Source organism: Nyctereutes procyonoides, unplaced genomic scaffold, assembly GCF_905146905.1.
Source record: "Nyctereutes procyonoides isolate TBG_1078 unplaced genomic scaffold, NYPRO_anot_genome, whole genome shotgun sequence".
NCBI classification, from domain to species: Eukaryota; Metazoa; Chordata; class Mammalia; order Carnivora; family Canidae; genus Nyctereutes; species Nyctereutes procyonoides.
In genome coordinates, this window is record NW_026575042.1 from 37353335 (window position 1) to 37374841 (window position 21507).

The window sequence follows — 21507 nt, forward strand, 5'->3', positions numbered from 1 at the left end:
ATCCAAGCTCCTCCTGAATGAACTGGTTAATCTTGAACAAGTTACTTAATTATATTCTACACCTCAGGCTCTTCATGGAAAATTGGGGGGATAACATTGCTTACCACAGTGTAGTTTAATAAGAGAATGCTGTAGAGTGCTTAGATTGGAGCCTGGCATATTAGTAAGTGCTCACGAGGTATCGGCTGCCATTTTGTGTGTTTTTTTTTTTTTTTTTTACATAATCTCCACACCCAGCACGGAGTTGGAACTCACCACCCAGAAATCAAGAGTCTCATGCTCTACGTACTTAGCCAGTCAGGTGCCCCCTGCTACTTTTTTTTTTTAATTTTTATTTATTTATGATAGTCACAGAGAGAGAGAGAGGCAGAGACATAGGCAGAGGGAGAAGCAGGCTCCATGCACCAGGAGCCCGACGTGGGATTCGATCCCGGGTCTCCAGGATCGCGCCCTGGGCCAAAGGCAGGCGCCAAACCGCTGCGCCACCCAGGGATCCCTTTTTTTTTTTTTTTTTTTTTTTTGATTTATACTTTTGTTATCAAGAATATGACAGTAAAATAATACTAATTTTATTTACATTTCTAAAATGTAAATTAGCATTTTACAGCACTGTTGCAGATGCTTTACACATTTTAATATATTTAGCCCTCACAACTACCTGGGGAAGTGGGGTACTCTTGGGCCTATTTTACAGGTGAAAAATAACTGTGGCATTTGCCAGTGGCATGAAGTGTGTACGTTTTGCAGAAATTTAGGAGCACATAGAGAGCTGAGGCAATCAGGGGGGACTCTGTGAAGAAAGTGGCCCTGCAAAGAAAGTCAGGTTCGCCCTGGATAATCCCACCTGGATGGGAATGGGTGGTGAGGGCCTTGCAGGTGGAATGGAAGTTACCCAACAAACAGGTGGAAAATATTAACATTTGTTCAGGGTAGGTGATAAGTACAGATTATGTGTTATATTATTTTCTGTACTTTTGTGCATCGTAAAAATAATTACTGGAACGTCTGTGTGGCTCAGTGGTTGGGCGCCTGCCTTGGGCCCAGGTCATGATCCCAGGAACTGGGATCGAGTTCTGCATCAGGCTTCCTGCAAGGAGCCTGCTTCTCCCTCTGCCTAGGTCTCTGCCTCTCTCTCTCTCTCTCTCTCTCTCTCTGTCTATCATGAATAAATAAATAGATCTTTTAAAAAAATTAGTAATTAATAAAAATTAAACATCTTGAGTCACCATATTCTGGAGAAACAACACATTTTCTTTACCTGAGTCTTTGATGTATGCAGCTATATATATGAAACATTTGCTGGTTAGAAGTATTAGTAAATGTTCTCTTTATTCTTTCTAAAATAAACCTTGGTTTTTAAATTACCTTCCTGTCTCATTTTACTAGGCCTCAGAGTTTCTTTTTTTCCATACGGATCTTACTCCTTGTCACAACTGCATATTGCACAGTAGGAACGGTCCACGATTTATTTCTCCCTTCCCTCCTGATCCCGATTTTCTATTACAAATATGGTTTGTAAACATTGTACTTATGCAAAAGCCTTTCCCACGCACCGCCTGAGGTACATATGCACTTTAAATAGGTGGTTGAGGATGAGCACTGGGTGTTATTCTATATGTTGCCAAATTGAACACCAGTAAAAAATAAATTTATAAAAATAAATAGATAAATAAATAAATAAGTGGTTTATGGCATATACATGATACCCTCCCCCCTCCCAAAAAAAAACCTGCTATGAAAAAGAAACGAAAAAAAAAAAAAACGAAAAAAGAAAAAAAAAACGAAAAAAAAATAAAAAAAAACATAAAAAAGAAACGGTCCCCAAATGCTAGGAAGGCCATACATCCAATTTTCAAAAAATGAATCAAAGATGGGGTGAATGCAAAATCTTTGTATTCCCCTCTCAATTTTTTTGTAAACCTGAAATTGCTATTTACGAAAAAAAATTGTTAAAAAAAAAAAAAAAAGTCAGAGCCCAGGAACGCTGGCAAACTGGGAGAGCAGCGTGTTCCTCACGTGGTCCGGGCTGGAGCGCGGGGCTCCCACCCGTCGGCCGGGCCCTGGCCCCGGCGGCTCCCGCGCAGCCCCCGCGCAGCCCCCGCGGCCCGCGACCAGGCGCAGGAGCTCCGTGACCTACTACCCTCGGGACACGCGCTCCGCCCCGCCCCCCATCCCCCCCCCCCGGCCGCTTTCATTGAAAAAAAAAAAAAAAAAAACCACCCTCGGCGATCACGTGAAAGAGGCATGACGGCCGCATGACGTCACGCAGCGCGGCCCAATGGGAGCCTCTGTTTATGTCGGGGGTCACCGGAATCTCCGAGGCCGGGCGCGCAGCCTCGCCCGCCGCCGCCGCCGCCGCCGCCGCCCTCGCCCTCGCCCTCGGGCTCTGGTCGGGAGCGCTCCGCCGGGGCGGGACGCGGCGCGGCAGCAGCGCCGCGGGGAGGGCCGCGCCGGTCGCCTTCCGCAGCCGCTCCCCCCGCGCCGCTCCCGGGGCGCCGCGCGACTCTACACCGGGTCCGCAGCTGCCGGCCGCCGCGGGGCCGGGGCCGGGGCCGGGTCCGCGTCCCCCACCAGCGCCCGGAGGACATGCGGGAGAGAGGATGACCCAGAGGGACACGCTGGTGCACCTGTTTGCCGGGGGGTACGGGCCGGGCCGGGCCGGGCGGGCGGGCGGGGGGGGGGCCGGGGCCTGAGGCCCGCGGGGACGGTGGAGGGATGGAGCCGGGGCGGGACGGCGGGCTGCGGGGCCGGGGCGGGGGCGGGGGCGGGGGTGCGGGGCCGCGCGGCTCGGAGCGCGGCTGCAGGCCTCGCGGGGGCTCCGGGGCCTGGGGAACCGGCCGGAGGCGCGGAGGCCCGGGACAAAATGGGCGCCGGGGCGGCCTCCTCCCTCCCTCCCCCTCCCCCCCCCCCCCCCCCCCCCGGCGGCGCGGGCTGCGAGGCCTCCGAGGCCTCGGCACGTCGCTCACGCGGGCCCGGAGCTCGGGGAGCGGCCGCCCCGCCGCCCGCGGCCAGGGTGGGCTCCAGGGGCGGGGCGGGGCGGGGCGGGGGCCTTGGGGTTCTCGGGCCCCGGGAGCTCTAGCGGGGAGCTAGCTGCCTGCCGGGGAGCTCTTCCAGGTTGCAGGATGCGGTGCGTGCCCGGCGGCAGCGCCTGGGCCGGGCTCTCCTGCACCCGAGGCCCCCCTAGGCCCGCTGCTTTCCGGGTGCTCCCGGGCGAAGGCCGGGGCGGTCGGGCGGCTGCTGCGTGCGCGGGCCCGGGCCCCTGCGGCCTCCCGAGGGGGCCGGGACGCGGCACGGCGTCGGCTGGGCCCGCCGAGCCTTCTCTCTCTCTTTTTTCACCTTCCAAATTATTTGGGGGGAGATCCCAGCATTTTGGAGTCACTCATCTGTAGCACCGTAGTCCTCAAAAAAATGGCTACGGTGACTTACGCTGAGGCTCCTTTCTGTCTACATATGACCCTGTAAAGCCGCATCCCCCTAAAGGGTGCTGCATTTCTGTCTTTAAAATCGGCCGCTTTGAAGACTTTGTCCCCAAAGATGCCACCGCTTTCCTTGGGTTGGCGCGTTCACTCCGCAGACTTTTCCTGCACACGGTGTCATGGGCCAGCCACGGTTGTGGAGTAGAAAAAAGAAAAAAATTCCTTTTAATCCGACAGACCCAAGTTTAGACTTCGTTTACTTTCCGTATTTCTCGTACTTTTACCCATGATCCGTGTTTCTGATACGTTGACCAGTCGTCTTGGCAAATTATTATTTTTTTGGCCCATTAGCCATGTAGATGTTCTTGTAAAGACGTTAGGCAAATAATCAGGCTTTCTCCTGTGATTCCATCACAGGGTAATATCTGAAAGGGAGACTGACTGCACATCTACGTCTTGCTGTTTTAATTTGAGCGAAAAATGGACAAAACCTGTTATTTTGATTGCTTCATTTGTAAGATGAGGAAGGTGCACTGTATGATCTCTAAGGCCCTTCCCGGGTTCTAACATTTCTATTACCCTGCATTCAAAGTTCATATATCAAGTTTTGTTAAATGTAGGGGCACCTTAGCTTGATGGCACTGAATTCTCAGTTTGAATTAACATCGTCTGTCTCTTTTTTGTTATTTTTTTTTAATTTTTATTTATTTATGATAGTCACACACAGAGAGAGAGAGAGAGAGGCAGAGACACAGGCAGAGGGAGAAGCAGGCCCCATGCACCGGGAGCCCGACGTGGGATTCGATCCCGGGTCTCCAGGATCGCGCCCTGGGCCAAAGGCAGGCGCCAAACCGCTGCGCTACTCAGGGATCCCCTCTTTTTTGTTATTAATATATGTAAAGGCCCTCCTTTATTAGCCTTTTATTTAAAAGCAGAAATGAAGAGTTTTTGCAGCATCTAAACAGCAATAGATTTAGGAGCCTCCCCTTCCAAAAGAACCTAGCATTTGCAGGTTAGTTAGAATATTAAATGAGGTACTCTAATGCAGGGCCTGACACGGCATAGGTTACCAGCCTTGTAAAAATTCCCTTCTTTTGTATTTCTTGATTGTATATTTACATGTGGTTGTGTAATTTGCAATAAAAGCTAGTTTATCTTTTTTTTTCTAGTTTATCATTTTTAGAGGAATATTAGAATTAGGAAGGATGGCAAAGATCATCTGGTTCAACCCCTTAAAAATATGGAAAAATACTGAGGTGTATTGATTTACCCAAAGTCCAACAGCTTTCTATATGTGTAAAATGAGAGGTAAATCATCTCTACAGCTCCTTCCAGCTCTATATTATATAAAGCCCATTTTGTAGAATATCCTGGAAATCTGTATTGTAAGCATTGTGGAAATGCAGATAATCTTTACAGATCCTTCCAGCTCTGTATTATATAAAGCCAATTTTGTAGAATATGCTGGAGGTATGTATGTAACTTTGTGGAATGCATGTTGTGTCAGTAACATTGTTTTCAATCGAAGATGTTGAGTTCTTTTATATATGAAAGTTGCCTATTTAGGCTGTCACTTCTGGGACATTCTTCATAAAAAAACGATTTCAGGGACGCCTCGGTGGCTCAGCGGTGTAGCGCCACCTTCAGCCCAGGGTATGATCCTGGAGACTCCGGATCGAGTCCCCCTCACTCTTGTCTGTCGGGAATAAATAATCTTTAAAAAAAAGAAAAAAAAAACCTGGATATCATTATCTTTTATACTGATAGAATTATATTAATTAGCATTGAAGAAAGTTATTTTTTACTTTAGCAATAAGTAATTACAGAAAAGGTGAGAGAGCTTCTTATTAGCTATTGTGCCTGGGTATCAGATTAAGTTATGAAAACTCAGTATATTTTAATAGAATTAAATAATCTTTCACAGTAGCATTTATTTAATCTTAGTCAAAAATTGTCTGAGTAGGGGGCCTTTGGATTGTTTCCTGATGATTATAATTATATTCAGGTATTGTATTTATTAGGATCTCAGAGAGATTTCTAATAACAAGTCTAGTAGCTATCTTATTAAATCAGGAACATTTGCAACAGACCAGCACTGGAACTTGGGTCTGGGTGACATGCGTAATTTATGCTTTCTTTAAAAGATACTCTTTGTTCCCATTATAATTTTTGCCAGAATTAATATTCACAGTTTATAAGGTCATTAGTTAGGTCAGTTTGAATTGCGAAGGCAGTTCGTGACAACCTGCAAAAAGGATGTAAGATTTAAGCTGTATTTTCAATAAAACTGTGTATGTATTAAGTTCTTTAATAGAACTATATATTGTGTGGTTATTGTGCCAGCCATCCACCAAGAGGCAGTTTGCTTTTTTCTTTTTTGAGGGAGAGATTGTCTCAAATAGGAATAAACCTTAGAAACTGTCCTTTCTAGATTTTTGATGTTAAAGATTTTATTTATTTATTCATGAGAGAGACACACACAGAGAGAGAGAGGGAGGTAGAGACAGGCAGAGGGAGAAGCAGGCTCCATTCAGGGAGCCAGACTTGGGACTCGATCCCAGGTCTCCAGGATGACACCCTGGGCTGCAGGCGGCGCTAAAGCACTGCGCCACCAGGGCTGCCCCAAGATTTTTGATGTTATACAATAATGAACTTGTATGCATTTTAGCTACCAAACTTGGCTATTCTTTCTTGGAATTCTTTGCCAATTAAAGCACTTAAAGCAAATCAGCAAATGACTTTGAACAGTAATTTTTTCATTTAACAATAAAGCTCCAACTTACTACTTTATTATTTTTTATTATTATTATTCATGAGAGACACAGAGAGAGAGAGAGGCAGAGACACAGGCAGAGGGAGAAGCAGGCTCCATGCAGGGAGCCCAATGTGGGACTCCATCCCGGGACTCCAGATCATGCCCTGAGCCAAGGCAGATGCTTAGCCGCTGAGCCACCGGGGTGTCCCACTACTTTATTATTAGTAGCAAATTAAATTGGTGTAATTACAGTTACAACTGACCTTAACTCATTGGCCACATCACTGGGTCAGAGAGACTCAGGAGCAGTTAGAAGGCAAAAAGAAAGTGTAGGCCTGGGTAAGTGTACATAGTGAAATGATAATGACAACATTTGACGTACTTCCCATTTTTTATATGTGAGAGCACCTGAAATCTACTCTAAACAATATTCCAGTGTTCAATACAGTAGTACTAATTTTAGTCATTATGCTATACATTAGAACTTTAGACTTGTTCATCCTACATAACTAAATTTGTAGTGTTGACTGGTACCTTCCCATTTCCCACACCTCTTTGCCCCTGCTATACCCACCTTTTATGCTTCTGTGCTATTTGACTTCAGATTTTACATTTAAGTGAGGTCATGTAGTTTGTTTTTGGTTTTTTTTTCTCTGTCAGGCTTTTGTCACTTAGCATAATGTCTTCCATGTTCATCTATGTTGTTGCAAATGGCAGGATCTTCTGCATGGCTTTCTTGATCCTGGATTCTTTTTAGCTACATTACATTCTACATTTCTATCTAATTTTTAAAAGCATTATATTGGCTGTGCAAATCCATGTTCATGAAGAGTTAGCCTATTATGAGTAGTAAAAAATATTTAACTCAGTTTTCATTGCTAAGAAACTTTCTTTATGGGAGAATAGAATAAAACAAATAATTTTAAATGTTACGGTTTTTATGTAGAATGTTTTAAAAATAATTTCTAGTCTTTCCCATTAATTGTTTTATGACTTGGTTGCTTAATAAAATAATTGTGCTGTCCAAAGATCATATAGATTGACAAATGAGACACATAGTATATATTTAATATATTTGTACTCCCATCCCTTTAGTTGTGAAGCTTAGAATGTGTTGTCCCTAGCTTCCATCTATTAAGTAGCCTGCTGTTTTAATCTTGCCCTAAATTGACCAGTGCATAGAAGATATCTCTACTCAAGATACTCAAGATGTATAATAATAATAATACAGAAGAGGGGTGCCTGGGTGGCTCAGTTGGTTAGACGTCCAGCTCGTGATTTTGATGCTCAGGTTGCGACCTCAGGTTTGTGAGATAAAGCCTGTGAGGCTCATTGCTGGGCGCGGAGCCTGCTTAGGATTCTCTCCCTCCTTCCCCTACACACTCTGACTCTCACTAAGAATTAAAAACAACAACAACAATAAAGAACAGATTTTTCCTTTTATATCCTTCCTCGTTAAATTGCATCTAATTTAGTATAAAACCTCATGCTTCAAATTGTACAGCAACCCATTAGTGGATTATGAAATCAGTTTGGTTGATTTATGACCAACGTTATAAAAATAAAAGTATTCTGTGAAATGTTTGTGCGTGTGGATATATTGTGTCGATGTAAAAAAAAATTTTTTTTTTGATGTAAAATATTTGTTGTGGATCGAAGTCAGAGATTTGAAAGGGAAAGAGCTGGACTAAGAATCAGCAGATTTGTGTTGTCCTTTAAATGACTGTCAACTTGGGGCAACTAATTTTCCCTGGCAGGATTTTTGTTTCCTTATGTGCAGAATAAGGGAGTTGGGCCAAATGCAGTTTCCTACCTCCTAAATCCTGAGTTACCAAATGCTGCAGTGTTCACTCACTCATTCAGCATGAGTGCTTGCTATGTCACAGGCATTATCAGAGATTTTGGGGTTATAGTAAGTGGACATAAATTGACTTCCTTATGCTGACATTATAGCATCAGGGAACACAAAAGATAAAGTAAATAAAATATTTAGTATGTTAAATGGCAGTATGAGCTGTAGAGGAGACTAGCCCAAGGAAGGTGGATAAAGGCAGTGTGAAGGATTTTATATATGGTGATTGGAGGGGACCTCGTTAAGAAATGACAACTTTCCAAAGATAAGGAGGCAAGAATATCACAGATGAAACAGCAAGAACAGATCCTGAGGCAGGAGCAGTTTATGTATTACACTCTAATTAGAGTTACAGTAGAAATCAGTGGCTTCGACCAGGATAAATATGAGCAGTGGTCAAGATTCTGGATTTATTTTGGAGTACTGAGTCAAAGATACCTGCACGTCATATATATCATTTTTTTCATGGGGTCCAGTGAGTGGGTCCCAGAAGCATGGACTACATTTTCCATTTAAAAACCCCTGCTGGGGACGCCTGCGTGGCTCAGTGGTTGAGCGTCTGCCTTTGGCTCCAGGATCCTAGGATCAAGTCCCACATCAGGCTCCCTGCATGGAGCCTGCTTCTCTCTCTGCCTTTCTCTCTGTGTCTCTCATGAATAAATAAATAAAACCTTTTAAAAAAATAATAAAAAATAAAAACCCCTGCTGTTTAAAAAGTTAAGATTTTGATTAAAATTATTTTAAAAATAAATGAGTTGTGTATGATTTTTTTTTTTAATTTATTTGACAGAGTAAGCGATAGCACAGACAGGCAAGGGGCAGAAGGAGAGGGAGAAACGGGCTCCCTGCCTGCTGAGCAGAGAGCCCAACGATGTGGGACTTGATCCCAGTATCTCAGGATTAAGACCTGAACCTAAGGCAGATGCTTAACTGAGCCACCCAGGTACTCCTGCATATGGTATTTTTTAAAAAGCTGCTTTAAGATTTTTATTAATCAGCATTCCCCAGCTCCCCTCCCCACACATCTCCTTCCTAGTGAGAACTTCCTATATGTCTGAGCTATGTAGAATTTTCTTCAAACTTTCTTCTGGTAGGTGCAGATTAGTTATACTATTTATTTCCCCTTTCTTTCTATCTTCTCAACATATAATTACATCACAATTTTTTGGTTAAATAGTTAATGTTACCTTATTGTGACAATATAAATGTGATTGATGTTGATCTTTTCTTCCTTGAATAATAACCCCCCCCCGCTGGAATTAATAATTACTACACATTTAAAAATATTTGCTCAGTTATGTGAGTACTTGAATATTTAGTTTCATATGATCAGATATATTCACATCAGTATTTTATTTCCTGTAGATCTTCATCCCTCTGTACTGTTAACACCAAATCCTTTCTGGACTGGTTATTTTCTAAGCCTGACATTTCACTGTTATCTTGGAATTCCTTTCTTCCTCTTTCTGGGTTATTTATTCTGTTCTTAAATTCAGTCCCCCTCTCCATTTTATTGAAATGTAATGGACAATAATATTATATTAGTTTTAGATGTACAACATAATTACTTGGAATATTCTTTTAGATTAATCTCTTCTAGAGCACATTCTTTAGTAGCTGTGTAGGAAAAGGTACAAGGTAGGAAACTACTAAATATTTCTTCGTCGGCAAGTTTCTGCTTGACAGATGTGGTATAGAATTCTAGAACCAGTGATCAGTTGTTGGGAATTCTGATGCTATTCTGACATCTCTCCTATGTATGTGACCTTTTACCTTTGTGTGGACGTTGATGGAATCTTTGTTCCCAGCATTTTAAAAGATTGTGGTAGCTCCACTTGGTGTAGAAGTTGGTTTTTTGTTTTGGTATCTATTGATTCTACCTGTGAAACCTGACGTCAGAGGTTCTTCAGTTTATGTTCTTTAGAGAATGAAGCTTCTGCCTGGGGATATAGTTTTACCCAGTGTGAGGGGGGTGGGGGAGATCCCACCTGAGTATCCCACCTTTGCTATATAGCCCCTTCTGTTTTCAGTTTTTACCTCACCCCCATCGTAAATACTTAGTGCACTAATCCTTAGGCCTCTGAGATTCTGCAGAGCTTTTCTTTGGTATTTCCTTCTGCCAGCCTGTCTTCGTCTTTGCTAAGTCAGTTACCCCTTCCTGTATGCTTCATTGCTTGAAATTGTGGGTCTCGTTCGGTTCTCCCCTGGTTCTCTCTGTCCTGGTGGCATATTTCTTTAGACAATGAGATTTTTGACATGGAGAGGAAACAATCTGTTGTTAATACAGTTTTCATTAGTGTTTGATTCCAATAGTTTTGTTCTCTCCATCAATTCTAATTGGAGTTCACAATGCATAATAATTTTAAGTGACGTTAAGACAAAAACAGCATGAGAGATATAAGATTGTCACCCTTATGCTTATATGCATTGAATTTCATAACATAAAACTACTTCAGGACAACCTAATGCTTGTGTGTATACCCATTTAAGCCATCCCCCCAACTCTGTATAATTTAGATCCTCATTGTTTGGTGAATTTTTTTAGATATCTTTATATATCTTATCTGTGGTCTGACCATAAAGTATTTGTAATAGTTAATGTTGGAATTTCAGTTATTGCTATCTGTAATAGATACTGATAACTTAAGTAGCTAATATTTATAATTTTCTGTGTGCCATGTCATGAAATACTTTACATGGGTCATATCATATCATCTTTACAACAAGGCTGTTTTCCCTCAATAGGTTGTTTTTGTATAATAGGTTTATTTTTTTGTAGCCACAAGTGACTGGACAGGAATCTTGGCCTTTGTGTTAACTTTTTCTGGTTTTTTAAAAATTAATTTGTTTATTTAAGCTTTTTTATTTAAGTAATCTCTACATACATTGTGGAACTCAAACCCACAACCTTAAGATCAAGAGGTGCATACTCCATTGATGAATCCAGCCAGGTGTCCTTGTTTTTTGTTTTATTTTTAAGTAGGCTTCCTGTCCAGCACGGAGCCCAGCATGGGGCTTGAACTCACAACTCTGAGATCAAGACCTGAGCTGAGATCAAGATTTAGCTTAACTGACTGAGCTGCCCAGGTGTCCTGAATATCTCTGTTTTTATTTATTTTAATTATAGAAGTAATTCATGTTCATTTTGAAAACCAAGAATACATTTTTTATGTTTTATGGAATGTAAAACCAAAACAGATAGATATACATGGTTTTTTTTAATTTTTTATTTATTTATGATAGTCACACAGAGAGAGAGAGAGAGGTAGAGACACAGGCAGAGGGAGAAGCAGGCTCCATGCACCGGGAGCCCGACGCGGGATTTGATCCCGGGTCTCCAGGATCGCGCCCTGGGCCAAAGGCAGGCGCTAAACCGCTGCACCACCCAGGGATCCCCGATATACATGGTTATTATAAATTTTGGGCCTATTTGGTTTTTATGTTCAATTAATTTAATAATTAAGTAAATATACTAAACAGTTTTTAAAAAGCTAGGTAAATTCAAGTTAAAAACAGGTATGGGGACGCCTGGATAGCTCAGTGGTTGAGCGTCTGTCTTTGGCCCAGGGAGTGATCTCGGGATTCCAGGTTTGAGTCCTACATCGGGCTTCCCACAGGGAGCCTGCTTCTCCCTCTGCCTGTGTCTCTGCCTCTCTCTGTGTGTCTCTTATGAATGAATAAATAAATATATTTTTAAAATATGTTTTATTTCAAGTAAATAATTATCGTAGTGTGAATACAATGTGTTTTACTCCACAGGCTGTCTTGAGTTCTGCAGCATATGCTACAGCGTCTACTGTGGTGATTCACATTTCTTGCCACTTAGGCCTCAACAATTAACAGAAACAAACTTGTGGATTCTGTTAAGGATTTTCCTTGTGGCCTTTTATATAAAGTTGACCCTGGAACAACATGGATTTGAACTGATAGGGTTCACTTGTACATGGATTTTTAAAAATAAATAACAGTACTGTAAATGTAGTTTTCTTAACATTTTCATAGCCTTATAATAAGAATACATTATATAATACATATACAAAATATATGTCAACTGTTTCTGTTATTGTAAGACTTCCACTAAGCAGTAGGCTATTAGAAATTAAGTTTTTGGGGAGTCAAAAGTTATATGTGGTGGGACACCTGGGTAGCTCAGTGGTTGAGCGTCTGCCTTCAGCTCAGGGTAGGATCCCGGGATCCAGGATTGAGTCCCGCATCGGGCTTCCTGCATGGAGCCTGCTTCTCCCTCAACCTGTGTCTCTGCCTCTCTCTCTGTCTCTCTCATGAATAAATAAATCTTAAAAAAAAAAAAAAGTTATATGTGGAATTTTGACTACGTGGAGTGGAGGTAGATGGTGCCTCCAGCCCCCATTTTTTTCGGGAGTCAGCTGTAATGAGGTTTTAAGCCTATTTCATAGCTGTTTAAAAATACAACCTGTTATTATGGAGTGCCCCTTGATCTAGTTAATTTTGTTTCAAATCCCTTATAGCTGTACTATTTATCCAATTGATGTGTTGATTTCTGACACTGTAATTATGGTTTGGGGGTTTGATTTTTTAAAATTTCCTATTTAAAACTTCAAGTGGAATTTTTAAGAAACATTAAGTTTATTATAATTAAAATTTTAAGATTATATAATTGTATTCAATTCCAGGTAGTTCATATATTTCACGTATCTTTTTTTTTAAGTTTTTTTTTTTTTATTTATTCATGAAAGACAGAGAGAGAGAGAGAGGCAGAGACACAGGCAGAGGGAGAAGCAGGCTCCATGCAGGGAGCCTGATGTGAGACTCAATCCCGGGACTCCATGATCACGCCCTGGGCCAAAGGCAGGCGCTAAACTGCTGAGCCACCCAGGGATCCCCAGATTTCTGACTAGTTTTCACATACTCCGTTTTTTCATCAGATTTATCAAGGTATATACAATAAAATTCACCAAATAAAATTTTTTAAGTGCATAATTCAGTTGAGTTTTGGCAAACATATAAGGTACTATGACTACTATCATAGGATATAAAACATTTCTTGTATCCCAAGAATTCCTTCCTGCCCTTTGCCGTCAGTTCCTACCTACTCCACTACCTCTTGGTAATCACTGATCTAATTTCTGTTCTTCTAGTTTTCCCTTTTCCAAAAGATCATAAAAATGAAAATGTCCTAAAATAAAAATCTTTTGTCCTTGACTTTTTTCAGTTAGCATAATGCTTTTGAGATTCATCCAGATTGTTGCTTTTTATTGCAGAACAGTAATAATTACCATCACTTGTTTAGCCTTCATCAGTTGATAGACATTTAGGTTTCTAGTTTTGGGCTATTAGGAGTAAAGCTACTGTAAATATGCATGGACAGGTTTTTGTGTAGACCTAGATCTGTGGATTTCTTCTTGCTCAATACTTAGGAGTGGGGTTGCATGGCAGTTGTATGTTTCACTTTGTAAGAAACCAACAAGCTACTTTTTCTGAGGGTTTTTTGTGTGTTTTTTAAAACCATTTTTCTAAAATGCCTACCATTTTGCATTCCCACCAGCAATGTATGAGATTTTCAGTTGGTCTTTCTCAGCACTTGGCTGTTCTCATTCTTTTTAGTTTTAGCCATTAATAGATACATTGTTATAGTTCATTGTGCTTTTAATTTGCATTTTCCTGATAAATGATTTTGAAAAAAAATCTATTTATTTGCATCCATTTATCTGGTGGTCTTTTCCAGCTTTTTTTTTTTGATGTGTTTTTATCATTGAATTGTGTTTCTGAATATAAGCACTTTATCAAATGTGTGTTTTGCAAATATTTTCTCTCAGACTTGGCTAGTCTTCATTTTCTTAATTTCTTTCAAAGAGTGAGTATCTTCTATTTCTACACACACACACACACACACACACACACTTTTTTTTTAATTCTGGAGGTAGAATTGTTCAGTATATTCCTATGGTGGGCTGCTTGCTTTTTCTTCCTTTAATGCCCATGTAGAAGTCCAGGTTACTTCTGATTTAGTCTTTTTTCTCTTTGACTTTGGTAAGAGCTCTTGAGTAATTTTCCTCTGGTTAGAAAGCAGTTCTCAAGGTTTCACTTTGTAGCTAGCTATTAGTGGTTTAAGAGAAAATTATTTCTCCTCTTGCATTTTTAAAAAAATATGATTTATTTATTTATTTGTTTGAGAGAGAGAAAGCACAGGGGAAGAGGCAGAGGCAGAGGGAGAGGGAGAAGCAGGCTCCTCATTGACCTGGGAGCCCAACGCGGGGCTCAATCCCAGGACCTTGGGTTCATGACCTGAGCTGAAGGCAGACTGAGCCACCTAGGCACCCCCCCCACCCCCACTTCAACTCTTGGATGTAAAAAGAATAACTACTTGGCCTATCTCTTATATTCCTTAAAAAAGTTTAAATGATGTTATTTGTTAAGAGCTTTTATTTTGTTTTGGTGATCAGTTTTTTTATTTAGATTGGATTCTTCTAGCTGAACTTTATAGTAAGAATACAATACATGATATGGGGCTAATATACTAATTTTGAGACTCAGATGTCTTTTTTTTTTTTAATAAGTAAAACACTTCTGAGTATTTGAATATTTAAAGTAGGAAACATGATTATCCATCAGTGCTTAATTTTTATTGCTCTGAAGACCATTTCTTGACTTTTGAAAAATGGGATGGGTTTAAGAGATAACGATATACCTCAGATAAGGATCGTAACAGTACCAACCATTTGGAGTCTTTATTCTTGCTGGGTAACTATTAAGCCCAGGTACTAAAGCTGTATGCAGTCAAATGAAACGTTAAAATTGTTTAGTCTTTTAAAATAAAAAATCTTACCTTTTAGTACCTTGGTAAAGCCCCAGTTGCTCACCCATTTTACAGTCTTAAATGTGTGTTTACTAATTTACGAAGTAAGTAGATGTCTTTCATTTTCTCGTAGATGTGGTGGTACGGTAGGAGCTATTCTGACATGCCCGCTGGAAGTTGTAAAAACACGACTGCAGTCATCTTCTGTGACACTTTATATCTCTGAAGTTCAGTTGAACACCATGGCAGGAGCCAGTGTCAACCGAGTAGTGTCGCCTGGACCTCTCCATTGCCTAAAGTGAGAGCACAGTGTTCTCGAATTTGGTTTTTTAGTCTGTTTACCTTAATGATACCCATATGTTGTGTTTGTTTATATTGTCACATTTAAAAAGGTGTTTTACAAACTTAATAACTTAATTATTCTGAGTTATGTTCATCAGAAATGATCATTCTTAATGGATAAGAACAGTGGCTTGAATAATATAAAATGTAGTTTTGCCAAATTATGTGTATTTGTAATATTTTTCTATATCCAACAGATGTTTTCTAAAAGTATTATAAGTATTCTCTTTGGATTATTTATCTTTGAAATGTGATACTTTGAAACTCTTTTTCTGTGTGTGTTTAATTTTCCAAGTACTGACACAGTAAGTACATCCACTTGATGGCAATATGTGATTTTTTTATAAAACCTAAACATAACGGAAATTTAAAGCAGTATTCTACTGATTTTTAAAAAGTGATTCAGTGTTTGTTTATTTCTTGGTGGTTTGAAAAAGATTTGTTTTTGCATTTTACCATACTTCATTATGTTGCACATTGGATTTGAAACTTCAAAACTATTGAAATTAAGTTTTACATGTTCAAACTGAGATACGTAACTTGTATCTGCCTTATCAGGTCAAACTTGGAACATAATCTGTTTGAGCTTAGTTCAGTAGTTGTTTATTTTGTGGTAGCAAATAAACTCAATACTGTGTGTTTTACCTTGGTTACCAAAAGATTTCATCAGTTTTCTTCAAACTTACCTAAGTACATGATAGGTAGAATAAAACTGTTCACAATTTTGGATTAAAATGCCATAATTATGGCACACTTGGGTGGCTCAGTTGGTTAAGCATCTAACTTTTGATTTCAGCTCAGGTTGTGATTTCACGGTTGTGGGATATAGCCCTTTATCAAGCTTCATGCTGGGCATGGAACCTGCTTGAAAGTCTCTCTATCCCTCTCCCTCTGCCTCTCCCCTCTTCTTAAAAATAAGTAAGAAAAATGCCATAATTGCAGGTGGATATCTGATGAATAAGTATTATCAATCAATGGTATCTGATGAATAAGAGTATTATCAATCAATCTGATTAATAATATATTGATAAAAATAGAATATTTTACCTATTTATAATAGGTTGTTTCAGTATCATGATTTTGACTTATTACCACTGATTACCTCTCCTTAAACTTCTTTTTTTGGCCTTTGTGTCGGTTCTATTCTATTCTATATTTGAGAGTAAGCAGGCACATGCATGAGGAGAGGTGTAGGGGCAGAGGAAGAGGAAGAGAGACAACCAGACTCCTCACTGAATGCAGAGCCAAGGTAGGGCTCAGTCTCATGACCCTAAGATCATGACCCTGAGCTGAAATCAAGAGTTAGATGCCTACCCAATTGAGACATCCGGGCGCCCCACAGTAATACTAAATTTTTAATTCTATTCTTCACTGGTTTTGCCTCCTCTGATTTTTCTCAGCAGTATTAGGAATCCCTATCAGCTCTTTTAATTTCTCAGTTTTTCAGACCCTCTTATAAAGTCCATTTAACATGTTTCACCTATAATCAGTGTATAGGAGACTTCTAAGTTTTCATTCTCTGCCTTAACCTCTCTTTACTCTCATTCCCATTGTTTCCCTACTCAGGGTCTCTGTCCCAAGCAATCTGTTTCATGGCTCCTTTTTTTTCCCTAACATCTTTATTTGAAGTACAATTCACATACCATAAAATTAACCCATGTAAAGTGTACAATTTGATTGTATTTAGTATATCTACAGAGTTGTGTAGCTATTATTACCTTCTAAATTTCGAACATTTTCATCATCATCATGAAAAAAAAAATATCTGTTAGCAGTCACTTCTCATTTTCTTCCTTCTCTCTCCTCCTATCCCCTAGCCCTAGGCAACTACTAATCTGCTTTCTGTCACTATAGATTTTTTTTAAGATTTTATTTATTTATTTAAGAGAGAGAGTGAGGGAGAGCACAGAGGGAGAGTAAAGGGGAGAAGCAGACTCCTGACTCAGCAGAGAGCCAGACATGGGGCTCAATCTTAGGACCCCAGAATCATGACTGAGCTATCCAGACAGTTTATAGACTATCACTATGGATTTGCTCATTCTAGACATTTTTTTTTATTTTTTTTAATTTTTATTTATTTATGATAGTCACAGAGAGAGAGAGAAAGAGAGAGAGAGAGAGAGAGGCAGAGACACAGGCAGAGGGAGAAGCAGGCTCCATGCACCGGGAGCCCGATGTGCGATTCGATCCCGGGTCTCCAGGATCGCGCCCTGGGCCAAAGGCAGGTGCCAAACCGCTGTGCCACCAAGAGATCCCCATTCTAGACATTTTATATAAATGGAACCAAATAATACACAATATTTTGTGAGTGGTTTCTTTCACTTAACATAGTGTTCAAGGCTCATCCATATTATAACAAGTATCTTTATTGTTAGATATCCCATTATGTGGATATACACCACATTTTGCTTATCTACTTATCAGTTAATAGGCATTGGTTTGTTTTCACTTTTGTTGGAGTATTATGAATGATGCAATTATAGAGACATGTTTTCATTTTGTGGGGATATGCTAGGTAGGAGTAGAATTGCTGGGTCATATGGTAGCCTTATGTTTAACATTTTGAGGAACCATCACACTATTTTCCAAAGTGGCTGCATCATTTTACATTCCCACCACCAATGAATGAAATTTTCAATTTGGACAACCTCACCAACTCCTGTTTTTTGGTTTTTTGGTTTTAAATATGCTTCATGCCCAGCATGCAGCCCAATGCAGAGCTAACACAATGCTGAGATCAAGACCTGAACTGAGATCAACAGTTGGACACTTAAAGACTGAGCCACCCAGGCACCCCCACCAGCCCTTGTTTCACTATGTCTGACTTTTTTATTATAAACATTCTCGTGAGTGAGGTATTTCATGACTTAGCCAGGAACTTTAGGAACTCCTACCTCGGGCTCTTAGTTTCCTAGGTGGCTCATGGATAACTTCAAGAGGGCTATAAATTACATGAAATCATATGCAAAATTGTGAGTGTTTACAATGTGTATTTTATTTATTTATTTATTTATTTATTTATTTATTTATTTATTTATTTATTTTATTTCAGTGTGTATTTTAAAAAAGATTTTATTTATTTGGTACACCTGGGTGGCTCAAGCAGTTAAGTGTCTGCCTTCGGCCCAGGGCATGATCCTGAATTCCCGGGATCGACTCCCACATTGGGCTCCCTGCATGGAGCCTGCTTCTCTCTCTCTGCCTGTGTCTCTGCCTCTTTCTCTCTCTCTCTCTCTCTCTCTCTGTGTGTCTCATCTTGAGAAATTTTTTTTTTAAGATTTTATTTATTTGAGAGAGAGCGAGCATGTGAGCAAGCAGGGAGCAGAGGGAGAGGGAGAGAATCTCAAGCAAATTCCCTGCAGAGCATGGAGACCAATGTGGCCCAATTCTACAACCCTGAGACCACAACCCAAGCTAAAACCAAGAGTCAGACAATCAACTGAGCCATCCAGGCATCCCAACAATTTTTTAAAACATTTGCCTTTCTTAATTCCTCAAAGGGATTTATGATACAGAAAAGGCTAATAAACACTGAATCTTCAAAATGTGCTCTATATTTTGAATTCAGCTTCTGTCTAATCTAGTTTTATCAGAAGTGGTTCTGTATCACCAGTGTCAGTCATCCAGAAGCATGGTAAAAATATAGATTACTGAGCATTGTCCTATACCTATTGAATCAGAATACTTGGAGGGTGAGATCAGAGAAATTTGCATTTTAGACAAATGTTCCATTAGTAATAATACTAAGATTTATCAAGTACTTACTGGGAGCCAGGTGCTCTTTTAACTTCTTTATATATTAATTTATTTATTCTTCACAGCAACCCAAAAAGAGAGTACAGTTTTTCTCTGTTTACTGCTGATGAAAATAAGGATAAGAGAAAAGTTATTACTTTATATTCTTATAGCTAGGCATTTGCCAAAATTGGTCTTCATATTAAGAAGTCTGGCCCCGTATCTCAGGCACTTATTTAACCATTATATAAACTCAACTGTCTTTTAGAAATCATTCTTAGGCATTTAAGTGGTTGAGAACCACTGCCCTAGCCTGTTAACTCTAAGTTAAAATACTTTTTTCTAGTTTGTTACTTCTCACCTCCAAACTTAATAACTCACTCTTAGAAAGCCTTCCATGACTTAGACATGCTCTTCCTTTCTCTGCTGGGTGTATATCTAGCTTGTATAGTATTTGCTTATTAGTATAGTCTGTTGAATATCTGTTTCAATATAATTCTTTTTTCCTCAACTGGACATCAAATTTCTCAGTGGCAGGTGCCTCACCTTCTTTCTATCTCTTCACTCTACTTGATTTTTAGACAGTAAGAATTCGCTATCTAAATGTTAACTGAATAGGAGAAATGGTAACAGACTAACCCTTTTAGTACCCTAAGGAGGTTAGGGTGTCAGATTTTTGACAGCATTTCACTGGAATGGTTGAATGAGATAATGCTGCATTACTGAGAGAGTTGTCTGATATCAGGAAAGGACCTCAAATATTAGAGAACTATTTTTCTAATTGACAGTTGAATTTGCTGGTTAAGATTGTAAAATGGAGGACATTAAAGATAAGAGTAGCATGATCATATGAAAATGTGGAAATTATACTATAGTCTTTAAAACTTTTCTTAGAACCTGACTGAAATTCTTTTTGTTATCATTTAAGATTAACAATTTATGCTATCTATGTCAAGAAAAACAGATTTTTGTAAGTAAGAAAAACTGATCAGAGCAGCACAACATTACAGTAGAAACAAGTGGGTTTAAAAGTCTAAGTTTGCTATACAAATAAAGTACTAAAAAAAAAATAAAGTACTCAACTTTGAAGGACATGCCTTTCTAAATAATATTTTTCTCTTTCAGAGTGATCTTGGAAAAAGAAGGGCCTCGTTCCTTGTTCAGAGGATTAGGTCCCAATTTAGTGGGGGTGGCCCCTTCCAGGTAAAAAGAACTTTTTTTAAGTTAAGCAAAATTGTGGCAATCTTTCTTGTTTCAAGCTTAATGATGGAAGATGCTGAAGAGAAGTCAAGGTGGTAAGGATAAAGCCATCATGGTATAAAAAACAGGTATCAATAACCATTTACAAGGATGAACAGTTTGCCCTGTGCAGAGGTGCAAAGGACCTCTTAGTGAAATCATTGTGAAGCAATTTTTGTACCAAGTTCAGAAGGCAAAGAACCAGCAGCAAGAAGGAGGAATATCTAGATCTCTAGAATAACACTATTTTTTGGCTAACAGGACAAGCTAAACAGAATAATTTCATTCCCTATTTAAAAAGCCAGAAAGGCTTTAGTACATATTTATCATTTTTATCTCATACCTTTTTATCTTAGATTTACTTCTTCCATAATAAAATACAGTAGAGTTCCCATTCAGAATGAAAATGGCTCTCTGTATCCCCTGTACTAGATACATGTCTCATTATTTATTGGGTTTCGACTTTCTTTGGGCTCTTTTTTCTTAAAAAAAAAAAAAATTGTCTTGGGCAGCCCTGGTGGCTTAGCGGTTTAGCACTGCCTTGAGCCCAGGGCGTTATCCTGGAGACCGGGGATCGAGTCCCATGTCGGGCTCCCTGCATGGAACCTGTTTCTCCCTCTGCCTCTCTCTCTATCTCTCTCTCTCTAATAAATAAAATCCTTTTTTTAAAAAATTGTCTTGGGATACCTGGGTGGCTCAGTTGGTTAAGCATCAGCCTCTTGGTTTCAGCTCAGGTCATGATATCAGGGTCATGAGATGGAGCCTGGCCTGGGGTTCCCTGCTCAGCTTGGAGTCTGCTCCAGATTCTTTTTCCCTCCTCCTCCCCCACTTGTGTGCTCATGCACATGCGCACAGATAAAGAAAGAAAGAAAGAAAGAAAGAAAGAAAGAAAGAAAAGAAAGAAAGACTTTTAAATTTATTCTTACTGTAGAAACTAAATAAAATATATAGCACAAAGGTTGACATTCCATCTTAAACACATCAGCTCACATATGCCTTCACACAGGCACTAGATATTCTTCTCTGCACAGATAATTGTCACTAATAAAACAGTTTGGTGTATATAGTCTGACGTAATTTTTTGGCTTATGTATATAAAATGCATAATATGTATACTTATTATCATTACATTAATCATATTAAAATATTTCACCAAATTTGTCTTGGAGCCTTTTCCATCAAAATATGTAGGGTTTTTTTTTTAATCATATAGTAAGACTATTCTATCATAAAAGCATTTCCTTAGTGATAAACCTTTAGATTTATTTCTATATTTTGTCTGTTGAAAACAGTAGTTCTGTGAACAAAGTTATACTTTTATCTTTGAGTACTTAAGCAGGTGCATTTCTTTAGAATAGTTACTTATAATAGAATTGAATCTGTAAAAAAGACT

At 39.7% G+C, this 21507-nt stretch overlaps 1 protein-coding gene across 1 annotated transcript in view; it reads left to right on the forward strand.

Moving 5' to 3' along the window:
- The first annotated feature begins 2349 nt into the window (after positions 1 to 2349).
- The window catches only part of SLC25A36 (solute carrier family 25 member 36), a 37211-nt gene continuing 18053 nt past the window's right edge, over positions 2350 to 21507 (forward strand). The window contains exons 1-3 of the mRNA XM_055321139.1: positions 2350 to 2641; positions 14932 to 15096; positions 20001 to 20078. Of these exons, the coding sequence (XP_055177114.1) occupies positions 2601 to 2641; positions 14932 to 15096; positions 20001 to 20078 (284 nt within the window). The 5' untranslated portion in view covers positions 2350 to 2600. The remainder of the gene's footprint in view (positions 2642 to 14931; positions 15097 to 20000; positions 20079 to 21507) is intronic.